This window comes from Notolabrus celidotus, chromosome 14, assembly GCF_009762535.1.
Source record: "Notolabrus celidotus isolate fNotCel1 chromosome 14, fNotCel1.pri, whole genome shotgun sequence".
NCBI classification, from domain to species: domain Eukaryota; kingdom Metazoa; phylum Chordata; class Actinopteri; order Labriformes; family Labridae; genus Notolabrus; species Notolabrus celidotus.
The window spans coordinates 25,999,063-26,011,603 of NC_048285.1; the positions used below are offsets into that span (position 1 = coordinate 25,999,063).

The following is a 12,541-nucleotide window of genomic DNA, read 5'->3' on the forward strand; positions in this document are numbered from 1 at the left end:
TAACTAGAGAGAATAACCCCATCATCTCTGAATGGCCCTTTCATCTTGGCATGTTTTTTCACGTTCGTTTCACGAAGCAAATATGTTTGTTGTCCAACCCCAGCAGAGGAATGGGCGGCGTTGATGTTTGCATCACACTCTGGATTCAAACCTACCTGTCAATTACACAACATCACAATCACAACACTGAGCCCACAAACCCTCTGTCCCTCACCTCCAGCTCACTACTCAGAGCGGAAGGAATTTGCTTGTGGATTGCGAGTGCTGGCAGAGCGTGTTGCAGCAGGCGAGGACAGGGGTTGTTGTTGGAGTGAATTAATTTGTAGCTGCTCTCCGAGTGTGTGTGTGTGTGTGTATGTTATGTGTGTGTGACTGTGACAGCCTGCTGCGTCGTCCTTCCAAGGCAATCGCCTCAGTTGCATGAAAGGTTGAGCTGATTCATCGCTCATACTTCCAATAGTCCATGTATAATCACAGACTAGCTGGAAGACAGGCTCTGAAATCATCATCATCATGCAAATCATCATCACAAACATTTGCCAAGCCTCAGAGTTTGGTTTTGAAATGTGTGAAGTTGTGTTTGAAAGGATCATTGCTCTGGAGGTGTCTGATGTTTGTGGTTTGCTTGTGTGACACTGCAAGTTTAGTATTATAACTTAACTTCAAAGAATGTAGGCTCTCTAAACTGGAGGCCAAATCTGTCAGCTTTGAAAACCTTTGATAGGACTTCATTTGTGTGAGCAATAAAGTAACAGCCTTTTTAATCATGATAGAAATACTGTGATACGATCCAGAAGCCCATCTGTTGTTTAAAAGTAAGGACTGTCATGGGGAGTTATTGGTGCTGATGGGATTTTTCACGAATACAACAGAAAAGGGATTCTAGATTCATGGTTTGGTTGATAATACTACTCATGTTTCAGCTGGATATGTGCACCTTTCTCACTGAACACTCCTTAATAGAGATGAAAACTCTTGGACTATTTGCATTATATTGAATACAGTTTTAACTTGGAGTTCCTGTTTAATACATAGACTGTATGAGTAATGGACGTAGTATCCATGACGTCACCCATCTGTTTCTGAAGCGCTGTTTTGAGGCCAATCGGCGGCTGCGAGCAAGTGTGACTCAAAGAGGCGGGCTTTGAGCCGCCTAGCCAACAGCTACAGTGTTCCCGCCTGTCAGTCAAGTTAGCTGGGCCTCTCATTGGAAGACTCGTAATCTCAATATCTTTGAAATTACCGGTGTTAGAGCCATATGTGTGTCAATATTATGTGTGGACTGTTTTACTTGTTGATGCACTTGTGTACACACTAGGTGGCATGTGTGTCAAGCCAGGTGTAAAAAGCATAGGGAAGAAGACCCAATTAGTGGCAGGTGAGCTGCCTACCGGGTAGCATACAGTTTTTGACTGTCGTCGTCGCCGTGTTGGCCGTCTTCGTTATATTTGTCATCGTCTTGTCTACAGTAGCTTTAAGCCTTTAATTCTACAAGTTCGTAGTAGATGCAAGTGTGGATTGATTGACTGAGCGTTTATTGTATGTCGATGTAAAATAAACCTTACTGATGTCAATGCACGAAGATTGGACTTCATTCATTCAACCTGCACGAGGAGGACGGGTCAGCTGAGTCCCGGTAAAGCAGCCACTCAGTGGCTTATAGGTGTTTTGTTTCGATTGGGGAAAGCAAGCCACTATAACCGTGTTATGAAAAAATTCACCCCCCGTACATTGTGTGCCGATCGAGAAATGAGCTATCCAGACTGCACTCGTTTTTTGTACCAGGCTGTAACATGTTTATTTCTGCTGTAAAGATTGGGTTTTTTGAATTGGTGTGTATGTGGTGGTACTTTCGGAGCCAGCCTCAAGAGGATCCTCAATGGACTGCAATTTTTAGCACTTCCGCATTGGACTTATATTTTTAGATCAGAGGTTGCCGCTTGGTTTAATAGCATGATCATGCAGACCTTGTCCTCTTAGTCTTTATGTGACCCATCCATCCATCCATTGTCTTGACCGCTTATCCTGTTAGGGGTCACGGGGGGCTGGAGCCTATCCCAGCTGGCTTGGGGCGGAAGGCAGGGTACACCCTTGACAGGTCGGCAACCTATCACAGGGCTTTATCTGACCCAAATTAATATTTTTAAAAACATTTTGTTACCCCTCATGAGAGAAATAATTGTTTTTGTATTGGCTCGTTTGTTCAGTTTTTTAAAACAAGATTTAAACAAGAAAAATATTTCATTCATGTTTCATCTTTTTATCATGATCAACCACCTCATTGGTGAGAAATGTGTGAAACTATTCCCTATTTTGAACCCACTTCCATAGGTGAAATTACTGTCTGTGAAAAAAATGTTCCAGCCTCTCACTCAGTCTGAACATCGGGTGGATAAAGGCCCTTATCTTTGCACCCACAACAACCCTGTGGTGATTTGATCAGTGTTTAGGACAGAGACGGAGTGAGACTGCAGAAAGAAGTGATAATACAGAACATCTGCCCATGGTCTGTGGTATGCTGGGAATCTGTAGGGGAGTCGAAAAGCTGCAGAGATATTGAGTCAGACTGTGGTATTGCTGGAATGTTTTCTAATGATGTTTACGTTTGGTATTGTACTCGTCTCTTTTCCACAGCTGGGAATGGTTCTTGTTACATAAGAGAGCATAGAAAACTCCAAAACACATTTTCATTCATACCATCCTTAGGTATAATGTGGCATAATGTGAGTGTTATCAGTGTTGCAGAAGAAGATGTAATGTCATAATTTTCCACAAAGCAATTGAACCCTGTCAGTCTGTGCCGTCTCTACAAAGTCATGCTTGTTCTGTGCAGCAGCAATAATAACCTGCACATTGCTAGCAGGCAAACCTGTAACCATACATCCACATGTTTCAACGATGCAGCTAGCTCTATTTGCTCCCCCTCACTTTAATCTCAGTGTGCCATGTGAAGACCACAGGCACTTCACCATGTCTGCCCTGCCTTGACAGCCGTGTTGATACCGCTGATAAGAGAAGGAGGCAGAGAGGAGACAGCAAGTGAAATGACAGGAGCAGAGTGTGTTCCTCCAAATACACTGTAAAAATGATCTCAAGGCTGCATGTCTGTAATGATTTTACATTGACAAGACAGTGTCGGATACCTTTATGTTAGGATGCATCACTGATTGTATCTGTCTGTTACCTACAAACATTTCATTCTTTGTTACTCACATTACAACTCTTAAAATGAGACTTTGAGTCTCTTGTAGAAGAACTAACCCTGACCCTGCCTCTCTGTATGTAATCATGAATGATTTTTTATCACATGTTTGATGCATATGTGGTGCAGAAAAAACTCATTACTAATAACTGAATGCTTTACATGGTCACAGGTTTTTCTGTCAGTTTGAAGACATTATGTCATATACAGTATATATAGTAGAAATCTGCACTCAAGCTGGATACATAGAAGATTTCTCAGGTCATAGACTTTTATTTTGGCTGTCAACCAAATGCTCTATAGGTTAAAGCTCCTGTGAGGATTTTTTAGCTGGATATGAAACAAACTGAAATTGATATTGATGCCTTTTTATAACCCACAAGAGAAAACTAGACCCTCAGCATTAAGACTGAGTACTTGTAAATGGTTTTTTGATGTTTGAAACCACTGGCAGGGGGTAGGTGTTGGTCGTAACCTGACATAGCTTTTTATACGTTCTCCACAGCAAAGATTCTCTGTGAGCGATGTGTTTGACAGTTTAAATAGGCTGATATTTTTTGTTAAATACTCTACTTAGCCATCATTTTTTTATGTGGTTTGAATCAAACTCAAAAAAACGTTCCCACTTTTGTTAACAGATAGCGCCTTTCATTAGATGTGCAAAGTAAATCCTTGTGGCTTTAAGTAAATCCCAAACTATACATTTCACCGTCAGGCATGATGTTTTATTTCATGTAACCTATCAAAAGTAATGTAAAACACAATAACTGTCTGAAGTTGATCCAAAATAAACCTAGTAAGTAAATCTAGAAGTTTCTATTTAGTACTCTTAAATTAGTCTAACTAGTGTCATTGATTTGCGGCACTGAGTTGTTTCAACGGTCGTTTTTACAGTGTGTCAGACACTGTGTGTACTCTGAGGCGTTCAGGTGTACTAAAATATCTCTTAGTTTGAGTCAGTGTGCTTCATGTGGCAAACTGTCATATTTTACAGAGACTCAAATAAAAATAAACCAGAGGAGTTTCCAAATAGAATCAAAAATGTTTAACAGACCATAATGTTTTATTAAAAGTGTATCCTTCCCGTCTGGTTTGACATTTATAATTCATTGAAACAGTAATCTCTACCCTCAGGTGTTGCAATTCTTCAGTGAATGGTTCATGAACTCTGTCATTTAAATCCCCTGCTCTCTTCCAGCTGAACTGAAATGTGAACAGACTGGGAAATTATCATTCTTATCACTCTGTAAATCAGCCTAAAACAAACAGTAATATCCTCTTACTTTTACATTTGCTTCTTTCTGGAGGGGTTGGCACTGAGCTCCTCTGCCTGCTGAGGAGCTCAGTGCGGACCTTGGTATGCGTACCATCTCTGGCAGTTTGCTTTGGCAGCCTCTCCACGTCCCCCTGGTCATGTCTTGACATAGTTGTCATAGCAGTGATCCGCAGCAGGAAGCCTTGTTTCCATTTCATTTAATTCAACACAGCTCCGCATATGATAGCATTGGTACCGAGGAGATTTCATCTCAGCCTCTAGAAGGGAGAAAAAAATCATTTGTATGGACACAAAGGATTAAAGATGCTCCTTTGAGAACTTTTAGTGTTAAGCTTTCTTTGTGTTTGAGAGTGGTGTGAAACCAGTTGTACTTAAGTATCCCTAAATCAAAAAACATGCATGAAGATGTGATAAAGTTTTACAATCTGGGATGTAAAACAACCATCCTGGTTGAACTTGGTGTTTGCTCGCCTGTGTGAAGTCTCCACTTATCCAGCACATTTGTAATTTTAGCCATAGGTCTAAGGATGAAACAGTCCTTCGGTCAAGCAGCTGGTCCTCATTTTTTTGTCCAGACTGAAGTATGTGAATGAAGATAAAAAGGCTTATTTGGAAAAAAAATAGAATTACTTTGAGGTTCCCCTGTCCCCATGTCACCCGCCATCAATGGGCAAAATTTTACTTCGACCAAACTTTGCTTCATGACTGAAAACCTGCAAAATGTGACATCCCAAACAGCCTCAGCTGTAGCCTTCATTTTTTAATTGCAAACAAGCTAATGTTGAATGCTGACCTGCTAAACTACTAAGATAATGAACATGTTGAACATGATGCTTGATAAGCATCAGCGAGCTTGCTGTTTTCGTTGCATGTAAGCATGCTTACATTTGAATTTAGTGTTTAGAGTCTCAATGAGTCTACAAGCTTCGTATCAGGTCTATTCTAGCACTGTCAGGACTCTAATAACATAACTACCAATGCATAGGCGTTTCGAGCCCTTTTTTGGGGGTGCTGAAGCACCTCTAAATTGAATCCCAGCACCCCTAAAATTTGAAAGACTTTTTTTTTTACTGTATGTCCTTTTTAACAAGCTAGAAAAGTTTCAAAACTATACAGTACTTGGTTGAAACGTAATATTTTAACATAAAAATACAACAGCTCCACTGCGTTTCACATGTTGTGCATTGCATTTCAAATGAAAGTCCCAAAAATAACTCAAATGTCAATTTTTGGTATTTTTGGTACTCACTATAGGGGGCTGGTTTACTCCAGAAACATACATCCTGTTTATGTATATGTTGAGGAGCTGCTGAATCAAATTGAGTTGTCTTTCCCCAGAAATTAGGGTTACCATATGTTTCTTTTATGATTCCAATCCGTTCCTCTTTTGCTGTGGCTCAGCATTTAAATAACCTTTATCAGATTTGATGGTTTAGTCACAGACTTTCCCAAAAAGTGTTAGACTTTTCTTTCACAAATGTGGGAATGAAATTGCATTGAAATGTACAAAACAGTGAAATTTATGTTGCCCGTCTCAGCACCCCATACATCCGATCCTAGAATCGCCCCTGTATTACTCCATAGCATAATTTAAAGTCATAGCAGCATGTTAACAGAAAGTTAGTTTTAGAATAATTGTTAAGTTGGTACAAGCCCGGCACAAGACTCTTGACAGTGTAAGGAGATGTACCAAACTTTTGCAAACTGCAGGATGTCACGGTAATGACGGTTAAACAAACGTGACCAAAGCACAGACGCAGAGCTTGTTTTTTGGCCCTAACTCTGAACTTTGAATACACAGAGACCTTGCTCTCTTTAATTTCCTCCCTCGTGTTTCTGCCCTCTGTCCCTCTGCGGAAGCAAAGCCAGTGTTTTTCGTGCAGTGACACAAACAAGGCTGTTTTTTTTCTTCTTGCAGCTAGAGCCACGAGCAGGCAGGTCCTCCCAGGTTAGCTTGTGGGAACATCCAGCTGTGTTTGAGCCAAACTGTTCTCACTCCCACTGGCCTTGGACTGTTCACCTTCACAGCTCAGACAGAGCAGGCGGAGAAAAGGCTGCTTTCATTAACTGATGGCAAATATCCAGCTCTGTGATTCCCAAACCCTTTTTTTGAACATAAAAGTGTCCACACAGGGGTCAATGCTTTTTTCACTCTTTCTGTATTTCTTTTCTCTTTATCTGTCATTTGTGCACCTGTACCTTTCTCACACAGAGTAAACAAGACCACAGCACATTTTCTACCAGTTGCTTCATGGTCACAAAACCAAGTGAAGAGAACAACTATGAAAGTATTTTTGTTCTTTACCTTGGTTTAAAAGGTGAAAACATGTAAAGGGTTTTAGTTTTACAGCAATATGGATTGAGTTGCACCAGTTTCAGTTTAGTTTGATAAACTAAGATGCATTTTTTGCTTCCAGTAACCTTTCAATGTAACCAATGGGACAATAGGAGAAATGTAAACACTGATATACCAAACAAGGACACTAGGAATGTCACTCAGTCGGAACAAAAGATCAGGAGACATTTCAAGTTTGCACACATACCTTACCTCACAGGTCAAACAGCGGCCTGTTGCTGCCATGTATCTGCTGTGTGGAACCATAGTGGAACAGGGTTTTTATATGATATTCCAAAACGTGCAACATAATATTTTCTCTTCCTTTACAAAGCAGAAAAAATAGGAAGAAGCTTTGAAACATTACTGAGAGAGAATGACAGCCACAGGCAGATTTTAAAGTATTTTATGAATGAGAGAAGTAAGTCAGCGCTCTTTTTCTCCCCTCGGGCTTGAGGTCAAACTGAGTCCAAGAGTTGATTTGTGGCCGTGGCTTCACCAGCTCACTCCTGGTGAGGAGACTGAAAGAAGAATGAGTGAACAAACGAATGAATGAATGAACAAATGAAAGGAACTCCCTGTGGTATAAAGTCAAGCACAATTTAGAGACTGAAGCTCAGCACTGTCCTGTGGGGGCAGCAACAAGAACAAGTTCTTAGCCAATGAACAACAAACGCTCTGACATGCCCCCATCATGTTTACTCTCTTTCACTTTTACCCACAATTCTCATGTGCTCTACACATTGCTCCTCCTACACACATTTTTAACTCCTGCTGATTATCAAAGAATCAGTTGTTAAGCTGTCAAGGACTTGGCTTGAAGTTAGGATTTTTTGCATTCTGATATTGCTCACTTATTTTAAATATGAACCAATGGTACTCTCTGTTACTCATGCCAAAAGATTAAGCAAAACACGGGATAGAAGTGAAAATATCACAATGATGTCAAAGGATGAATCTGGGATCCACAACATATGTTTGGATACTTTGAATTCCCTGATTATTTTAGTAAATTTGAACTTTTTGAATTCTTGCAATGAGAATCATGTAGGGTCATAAATCTCACTCTTATGTCTGTAGACAGTGTCACATAAAAACTTGAGGAAACATGCTTTGGTTTCATTTGGGAATCAAATCCCCTCATGAAGACATCATTTAAATCTATTATGCTCCAGTAAATCATCATGGAGCTTCACAGCTTTCCCCTTTGACTTGAAAGCATTCCTCAGATCAGTGTTTTTCAGCCACAGGTCACTGCTGCAGTTCACCTCGCCCCCGTACAGCACAGCTCGGCCAGCTGAAAAAGTTAGCCATTCCTCACTGCAGCCTGTTTGTAAGGGCCAGGAACCCATTTCACCTTGTTCTTTTACAGTGCCAACCACTGCTGCTCCCCCCCAAACACCCACCTCTCTCCCCCCCTTCCTCCTCTGTCTCCTTTCTCCACCCCTTTCCATCTCCCAACAAGTACACATTCTCCCTGCTCTTACGCATATTCTGAATGGTTTAGTCGCTGCTAGCTGAGCTCTCCTGCAGCCCCCTCCAGGGAAACATGAGAGGAGGGGGGAGACGGCTGTGATGACAAGCCTGCCTTAAGCTGAATAGGCCTATGGGGACAGAAGTGTGGCTCTGGTAAGGGTTCAGACCGTCCCTGATCTTACAGGAACAGCCTCACTGTCTCTGTTTTGCCATGATCTCACTGACACTGTTTGGACAACACAGACAACTTCTGTCCTCTCAGCAGGTGAGTCTTTTGTTTTCTTATTCCCTGGAACAACTCGCATCTTTTTATGATGTGGCAACTCTTAATATTTCTCTCCTGATCGCTCAGACTCTCTGGCTTAGCGTTGAGAAATTTGTACTATAGGTTGTTTCTGCGTGAGAGGACTTGTTCAGGACCTTTATGTAGAAAATTCTCCAGAGCTAGATGCTTCTTTTTTTTTTCTCCTACTCTTCTAAATAAGATGTGTTCCTGCCTGGCCTGTCAGTGCTGCCAGTTCATTTTCACTCTGTGACTTCTTCCCTTCATTTGAATCTGCTCTGCATTCATTGGAGAATAATGAGACCCTCTTTGCATAGTGTTTTTTAAAAGAGGGGTTTCTTGGAAGGAACCCTAATCTCGTGTACTCTCACTTCACACTCGCCATGTAGGGACAGGTCTTACAGGAGCCACTATGCAGCATTGCATTTACTCAGGACTTAATGTTTCTGGATGGAAATGTATGTACATTTTATCATCATTTTTTCATCATAGTAACAGGGTTTTAAAAAAGTAACTTCAGAGTGAGACATTGTGCTTGTCTGTGGTTGTTTTATCTGCGTATGTCCAGTGTGTATGCATGCGCATGTGTGTGTGTGTGTGTGTGTCTCAAGGCCATGGTAAAGGCACTGGCAACTGCCGCTTTCTCACAGAACCAGCAATGTCCTGTGTGCATAAATTAACTTTCTGCAGCTACACTGTGCAGTTATAAAAACACGCTGAAATAACAGATTGTTATCTAGAACTAACACTGTGTATCCAACTTTACAAACAAGACTTGTTCCTCTAATTAGACATGCAGGGGAAAACATGCTGATTGCATTCCACATTTGTTTCTCTGAAAAGTTGCCTGGCTTCACTGTTATCTTAAAAACGTCTCCTGAGGAAAGTCTTCGTGGTTGATCGAGCTGATAATCATCTCCTACACAGAAATGCAATTGTTTTTTCCGAGTTCACCTGAGACGTCTCTGACCTGTCCAAGGTGTGTTTTGAAGAGGGGCTTAATGAAGGGGTGAGCGGGATGTTAACCACAGTCACACAGGGACATCTTCTGCCCTGATGAATGGTGTAGTGAGTTGTAAATCACCGACCGGGGAAGAGCAGTCAGATTCCTCTGCGCAGTGATGTCACCACCATCATGTGTGAAACAGATCCAGACATGAATGGCTCAGCCTGAGCCAGATGTTGAATTTCACAGCAAGCTCCTCACTGGATGACACGGAGGGTTGTTTGGAGCTGAATTTAGAAGCTTTATGTTACACTCGAATTGTGTGAGCTGAGAGTTTAATCATCTCAGGACACAGACAGACATGGAGACTGCAGGAAGAAGAAGTATGCATAGTCCACCTGGTTGTACCTGTGCTGTCTATCTGTGATACATTCCATTCACATGCTTTTGTTTCACTTTGTTCCAGGTTATCAGCTACGTGTTTTTGACTGAACATCTCGGAGGAAAATGGCCATCCTACACATCCGGCACAAGCACCTGTGGATTTATGTTTTGAATTATGAGAAACTGTAGATGACAGAAATAATGGAGATTCCATCTGCAGTGAATTTGGAGGGACACCAGTCTGGGACATTGTCAGGATTACAAAAAATCACAACACAGGAGTTGAATTTAGAAAGCTCCATCATCTCGGCTAATGGCTCTGTGGACCACAGAGGGGATTATCGTCTCTCTGCAGCTGAGAGCTCTCTGTGGAAGCCAGATGAGGACTTAAGCAAAGTGGAGAACACTCACACTTCTGACAGTCATGACAAACTTGAGTTTGTGGGAGGTGTGTGCTTACAGCAGCCGGAACAAGTGTCAGTCATACCCTGTGAAACATTTTTGGACCTGAATCCACCGGCCACAAGTCAGCTTCACGATGGAGGTATTGTGTCCACGTTTGATAAGTCAAGTCCTGGTCCTGTCACAGAAGACTTCTCAAACCATGTGGTTCAGAATCACTCAGATCAGACAGGAGACTCAAACTCCAGATGTGTAAACACAGACTGTGAGAGGTCAGAGACTCTCTCAAACGGACACGTTTTAAAGCCTCAGGAGGATCTGTGCCCTGTCTTTAATCTAGACTCCACTCCTTCCCTCGTTCTCCCTGCAACTGATCCAGATCCAGTACAGAGGGTCCCTCGCATCATTAAGCATAAACCCAGCTCCATCTCCTTCTCAAACTACCCCCACCCCTCCGCAGCTGAAGGACACGCTTTTGTCGATGAGAGTTCTAACGATGGAGAGTCTTCATCAGAGGAGGAACGTGATCACGATCATGACAGTGAGGAAGATGACAGGGTTTTCCTTGAGCTGCCTGTCAATCACAGAACAAGCAGCACGGGCAAAAACAAACATAAAAGGAGGGGAGCTGCGAGTGCCCGGGCAGGATCCAATCACACGGGCAGAAACCGGGGATTTGAAGCAGACGGGCAGAGCAGGAGCAAGGAGGTATGCTGCTGTTGTCCAAAATCAACAACAGTTATTGGGTGCTACTGTTTTATCATATCAATCACTTTTTCAACTGCTGAGAAATAGTCAAGGTTTTTGCTGAGGTAGGCTGTAACTACTTCTTTTTATTAAAGTTATTCAGTTTGTTTGACAAAGATAAAGTTTTATGTTCAAAAAAATAAGTGCACAGACGCACATTAGTTAAGTGCAAGCTGCAATACATTATGCAAGATTTTAAAATCTTTAATAATCCTTGATATAATGATATTTAAATTGATCCATGCATTTCTGAAAGCTTTACAAACGGGCACTAAGATAAAGGTAACACCACAGTTACCTTTATCAAAATTACTCTACTTGAAAAATAAAGAGAGCACATCTGAAATGTGCTGTTTAACATTTAAAATATGAATAATCTCAAAGCGATGGGACATTTCTGAAACTAGCATGGATTTAAATGAATTTATCACGTAAATAGATATAATATTTGAATTGTCAGTCATATAAAATTAGGTTTTAAAGGAAAATATCCACATACGTTTTGTAAGGGAAAATAAAAATAAATACCTGAGACAGTAAAATAAAAATAACAACAAGTTTGACTGTAAATCTTATCCAAGCTGTTTAAGAATATGTTAATCTATATCACTGAAAACAAAGTTTAATCCGAATCCGAATCAAAATCAGAAATACTTTATTTATCCCAGGGAGGGAAATTTGGTCATTACATAGCTCTTATAAACAGTATGTAAGAAAGTCAAAATATTAACAGAAGAAGGAATAAAATAAGATATAAATACAAATAAAATAAAATTAATGGGAAAAGGAATATATTCATAATAAGTAAAACAGTTTTAGCTTAGTTTGGTCTTCAGTATCAGAGTCTTTATCTGCCCGCTCTGATCAGCTGACATCACTACACTGTGAGATAATGCATAGTTGATATAAGTGTGTAGGCTGCTGTGTGCTTGTGAAACACAGACTCTGAAGGAATGCAAACAGCTTCTGCTTTCTCTCCGAACCCTCTGCAGACTCACTCTGTGTTTTGACATAACGGGCCGTATTAGCGCTGAACTTCGCCTTCCATTTCTGAACGCGTCCTTTATCTCAAACAAGTCAGGACACATGGAGTCTCTTTTTCACACAGCCTCAACCCTGACCTTGGCTGTAACCATCCTGTAACCTCTCAGTTTGTATTGCCCTTTAAGAGCCTCTTATGAACATTCATAAATGTGTTCAAATCTGTTAGTTCAAGTTTACTGTTAAAGCTGGAGGGAACACATCCAGTGGCACTTACCTGTCAACCTTTTCTAAACAGTCTGCAGATAATAGGGCAGATGTAAACAGGGAGAGTACATGGCTGCTGGAGATTAGAGCTTCTCTGTCTGATTGCCAAGTATGTTGAGGTAATGCCAGATTTATGTGAAGAGAAACATTTACAGAGGGTGGAAGAATTCAGAGAGCTGTGGTGAACTTTATAAAAGGACAGCAGGTCAGCGCTTTACTGCCATCACAGCACAAGACCTGCT

General features: G+C 41.2%; 1 protein-coding gene across 3 annotated transcripts in view; it reads left to right on the plus strand.

The window, feature by feature from the left end:
• stard13b (StAR-related lipid transfer (START) domain containing 13b) overlaps positions 1–12,541 on the plus strand; it is a 76,367-nt gene that overhangs the window by 3,750 nt on the left and 60,076 nt on the right. For 2 of the 3 annotated variants that reach the window (XM_034700610.1, XM_034700609.1), the window contains one exon: positions 9,985–11,012. In XM_034700610.1, the coding sequence (XP_034556501.1) occupies positions 10,092–11,012 (921 nt within the window). In that variant the 5' untranslated portion in view covers positions 9,985–10,091. Of the gene's footprint in view, positions 1–8,302; positions 8,555–9,984; positions 11,013–12,541 lie in introns of those variants that run through there. The other variant, XM_034700611.1, reaches the window with a different exon arrangement.